At 49.6% G+C, this 5,000-nt stretch overlaps 1 protein-coding gene across 8 annotated transcripts in view; it reads right to left on the bottom strand.

The window, feature by feature from the left end:
- exoc7 (exocyst complex component 7) overlaps window positions 1-5,000 on the bottom strand; it is a 26,279-nt gene that overhangs the window by 687 nt on the left and 20,592 nt on the right. For all 8 annotated transcript variants that reach the window (XM_058406739.1, XM_058406740.1, XM_058406732.1 and 5 more), the window contains 5 exons: window positions 3,170-3,235; window positions 1,908-2,028; window positions 1,653-1,748; window positions 1,479-1,542; window positions 112-153 (listed from right to left, as the gene is read on the bottom strand). In XM_058406739.1, the coding sequence (XP_058262722.1) occupies window positions 112-153; window positions 1,479-1,542; window positions 1,653-1,748; window positions 1,908-2,028; window positions 3,170-3,235 (389 nt within the window). The remainder of the gene's footprint in view (window positions 1-111; window positions 154-1,478; window positions 1,543-1,652; window positions 1,749-1,907; window positions 2,029-3,169; window positions 3,236-5,000) is intronic.

The following is a 5,000-nucleotide window of genomic DNA, read 5'->3' as shown; positions in this document are numbered from 1 at the left end:
CATCACTACACACACACACACACACATCACTACACACACACCACTACACACACGCATCACTACACACACACATCACTACACACACACACACACACAAAGATCTCACTTTACCTTAAATTTATCTTTGATCACCTGACGCTCTTTATCTTTCAGCTGGAAAATAAAACAACTGCATTTTACACAACACACAGAGGAGCAGACACTCTAACTGGTAATGTGTGTGTGTGTGTACATGTGTGTGTGTGTGTGAAGTTGTAGACTTTTGGCAGGCCCAGATTGGGTCTCCTAGGTCCACTGTACCGGTTAGGATCCCAAACCAGATGATGGCACAATGATGAACAGATGAACACCACCCTGCCAGCTGTGATGTAGGTCCAGGGCACACCTGTCCCACTGATCCCACCTGTCCCACTGATCCCACCTGTCCCACTGATCCCACCTGTCCCACTGATCCCACCTGTCCCACTTGCTGACTGAGAAACAGGTCAGTTCCTGGTGTGTTCCAGTCTTCAGGTCAGGTGAAGGCTCCTGCGGTTGGTCACTAGTGTGTGATGTATACTGTGGTATGCCCAGGTACAACTGTCACAAGGTAGTACTCGAAGCAGCTGTTCCAAGATGACTAGCTCTCCAATCTCCTCCTTGGAGTGCTGATCAGGACATCAGCACCGGTACAGGTTTCGTAGGCGGTGGTGTGTTTCTCCTCTGGTACCGCCGAAGCCCGGAGCCGCTGGCGCTAAGTCTCTGCTGAGATGTTGAATTTTTGCAGCAATGCGTCCATCAGGTGGTCATAGTTATCCACGAGGTTCTCGTCCATTGCCAGGTGTGCTTCCAGCGCTTGCCGAGTCAGTAACGGCACAAGACGGCAGCTCCATTCTTCCCGCGGCCACTGCCACGTTCGGGCCGGCCGCTCGAATCGCCACAGATAGCTTTCGAACGTCGTCCCCTGGCTGTAGAACTGGCACCGGGGTTGTACCTGTGACCTGGTCTGTGTCAGTGTTGTGGTCACTGCCGCGGGTGCTCAGGCAGGGCCGGGAGTCAGGAGTCTGGAGTCCATCCGCATGCTTCCGTGGTCACTCAGGACTGCAAGTGCAGATCTACCTGGGTGCTGGATAGACTCCCGGAGTTCCTGGAACTCTCGCGGGTACCTCTCCTCCCTCGCTTGCTGTGTGTCAAGGAAGTTCCTCATCAGGATCACCATGGCCCTGCTGGACGAGGTGGACGGCCTGATGGTCTGTTGTAAGCTGGACTTTCTCGATGCTGTGGGAGCGCTCTGGGTGTGCGTATATGTGTGTGAGTGTACGTGTGTGTGTGTCTATGTGTGTGTAAGAGAGTGTGTGTGTGTACGTGTGTGTGTGTATGTGTGTGTGTGTAGGAGAGAGTGTGTGTGTGTGTACGTGTGCGTGTGTAACAGAGTGTGTGTGAGAGTGTGTGTGTGTGTACATGCATGTGTGTGTGTGTGTGTGTGTGTGAGATGCTACCTTGACTCCAGGTTGTAGTGCTGGCATATTCCGCTCAGTGAGGTGGTCAGTCACCTTCACCCAACTTTACACACACCAAGAGGTAAAAAAACACAACACACACAGTTACACAGTTATAACTCCACTGAGAACTACAGGAGTGTGTGTGTGTGTGTATGTGTGTGTGTGTGTTACCTTCTCTGATATGTCTGAATCTGCTGTTGGATCAGTTCTCTGTAGGAACTCTCTGCCTTCTTCTGCGTCACAGCCACCAACTGGATCAGCTCTGACCTACACACACACACACACACACACGCACACATGCACAGCTGTTATATGATTGGTCAGTAGTGAACACTGTAATGTTATGGTCAATAGTGAACACTAATGTGATGGTCAGTAGTAATGTGATGGTCAGTAGTAATGTGATGGTCAGTAGTGGTCACTGACTTCTCCAGAGACTTGAGGATGTAGTTGTAGTTGTTGTGGAGGAAGATGGCGCTCAAAGCCTGATCCTCATACACTTTAGATTTACTCAGAAGATTCAGCTGCAGGTTTCCCAACACTTTACCTACACACACACACACACACACACACATCACACACATCACACACACATAGTTTACACCATGACTTTACACAAATAAAAGCTATAAAAGTCTGAAAGGATTCCATGTTTGAAGAGAGAGAGAGTATGTGTGTGTGTGGAGGGTGTATGTTTGTGTGTGTGTGTGTGTGGAGGAGGTTGGTTTGTGTGTGTGTGTGAAGGGGGTATGTTTGTATGTGTGTGTGTGTATGGGGTGTGTGTGTGTGTGGAGGGGGTATGTTTGTGTGTGTGTTTGTGTGTGTATGTATGTGTGCTGTGTGTATGTGTGTGTATGGGGTGTGTGTGTGTGTATGTATGTGTATGGGGTGTGTGTTTGTGTGTGTATGTATGTGTGCTGTGTGTGTGTGTGTATCTATGTGTGTGTGGGGGGGGGGTGTATGTAGGTGTGTGCATACGTGTGTGCACAGTGAGAGAAGTGTGTGTGTGTGTGTGTGTGTGTGTGAGAAGGGGGTATGTTTGTGTGTGTGTGTGTGTGTGTATGGGGTGTGTGTGTGTGTGTGTGGAGGGGGTATGTTTGTGTGTGTGTATGGGGTGTGTGTGTGTGTGTGGAGGGGATATGTTTGTGTGTGTATGGGGGGTGTGTGTGTGTGTGTGGAGGGGGTATGTGTGTGTGTGGAGGGGGGTATGTCTGGAGGGGGTATGTTTGTGTGCTGTGTGTGTATGCATGTATGTGTGTGTGTGGGGGGGTGTATGTAGGTGTGTGCATGCGTGTGTGCACAGTGAGAGGAGTTATATGTTTGTGTGTATGTATGTGTGTGTGTATGGAGGGGGTATGTTTGTGTGTGTGTGTGTGTGGAGGGGGTAGGTTTGTGTGTGGGTGTAGGGGGGGGGTATGTGTGTGTGTGTGTGTGTGTGTGGAGGGGGTATGTTTGTGTGTGTGTGTGTGTGTGTGTGGAGGGGGTATGTTTGTGTGTGTGTGTGTGTGTGTGGAGGGAGTATGTTTGTGTGTGTGTGTGTGTATATATGTATGTGTGTGTGTGTGTGGAGGGAGTATGTTTGTGTGTGTGTGTGTGTGTATATGTATGTGTGTGTGTGTGGGGGGGTGTATGTAGGTGTGTGCACAGTGAGAGAGGGGTGTGTGTGTGTGTGTGTGTGTGTGTCTTACAGATGTAGGTACTGAGGAGTCTGCGGCTGAACTCAGAGCTGTAGCTGCTGGCTGAGGAACTGGTTTCTGAAAAATAATGGAACTATTCAGATTTTTCAACACACACACACACACTCCTCTCACACACACACACTCCTTTCACTGCACACACATACTCCTCTCACACACACAATCAACACACACTCCTTTCACTACACACACACACAATGTCTATCTCTGTGTCACACAAACACACACCATCTTCCTCCACACACACACACACACACCATCTTCCTCCTCACACACACACACCATCTTCCTCCTCACACACACACACACACACACCATCTTCCTCCTCACACACACACACACACACCATCTTCCTCCTCACACACACACACACACACACACAAACACACCATCTTCCTCCTCACGCACACACACACACACACACCATCTTCCTCCTCACACACACACACAAACACACACCATCTTCCTCCTCACACACACAAACACACACCATCTTCCTCCTCACACACACACAAACACACACCATCTTCCTCCTCACACACACAAACACACACCATCTTCCTCCTCACACACAAACACACACCATCTTCCTCCTCACACACACACAAACACACACCATCTTCCTCCTCACACACACAAACACACACCATCTTCCTCCTCACACACACAAACACACACCATCTTCCTCCTCACACACACACACCATCTTCCTCCTCACACACACACACAAACACACACCATCTTCCTCCTCACACACACACAAACACACACCATCTTCCTCCTCACACACACACAAACACACACCATCTTCCTCCTCACGCACACATACACACACATACACACACACCATCTTCCTCCTCACACACTCACACACACACACACACACACCATCTTCCTCCTCACACACACACAAACACACACCATCTTCCTCCTCACACACACACAAACACACACCATCTTCCTCCTCACACACACACAAACACACACCATCTTCCTCCTCACACACACACACAAACACACACCATCTTCCTCCTCACACACACACAAACACACACCATCTTCCTCCTCACACACACACAAACACACACCATCTTCCTCCTCACGCACACATACACACACCATCTTCCTCCTCACGCACACATACACACACAAACACACACCATCTTCCTCCTCACACACACACAAACACACACCATCTTCCTCCTCACGCACACAAACACACACCATCTTCCTCCTCACACACACACAAACACACACCATCTTCCTCCTCACGCACACATACACACACATACACACACACCATCTTCCTCCTCACACACACACACACACCATCTTCCTCCTCACACACTCACACACACACACACACACACCATCTTCCTCCTCACGCACACATACACACACATACACACACACCATCTTCCTCCTCACACACACACAAACACACACCATCTTCCTCCTCACACACACACACACACACACCATCTTCCTCCTCACACACACACATACACACACACCATCTTCCTCCTCACACACACACACACACACACCATCTTCCTCCTCACACACTCACACACACACACACACACACCATCTTCCTCCTCACGCACACATACACACACACACACACACACCATCTTCCTCCTCACACACACACACAAACACACACCATCTTCCTCCTCACACACACACACAAACACACACCATCTTCCTCCTCACACACACACACAAACACACCATCTTCCTCCTCACACACACAAACACACACCATCTTCCTCCTCACACACTCACACACACCATCTCCCTCCTCACGCATACACACACA

Source organism: Hemibagrus wyckioides, linkage group LG13 (genome assembly GCF_019097595.1).
Source record: "Hemibagrus wyckioides isolate EC202008001 linkage group LG13, SWU_Hwy_1.0, whole genome shotgun sequence".
In the NCBI taxonomy this organism is placed as follows: Eukaryota; Metazoa; Chordata; class Actinopteri; order Siluriformes; family Bagridae; genus Hemibagrus; species Hemibagrus wyckioides.
The sequence above is the reverse complement of the archived record's forward strand: the minus strand, read 5'-3'. Positions and strand labels throughout refer to the sequence as shown.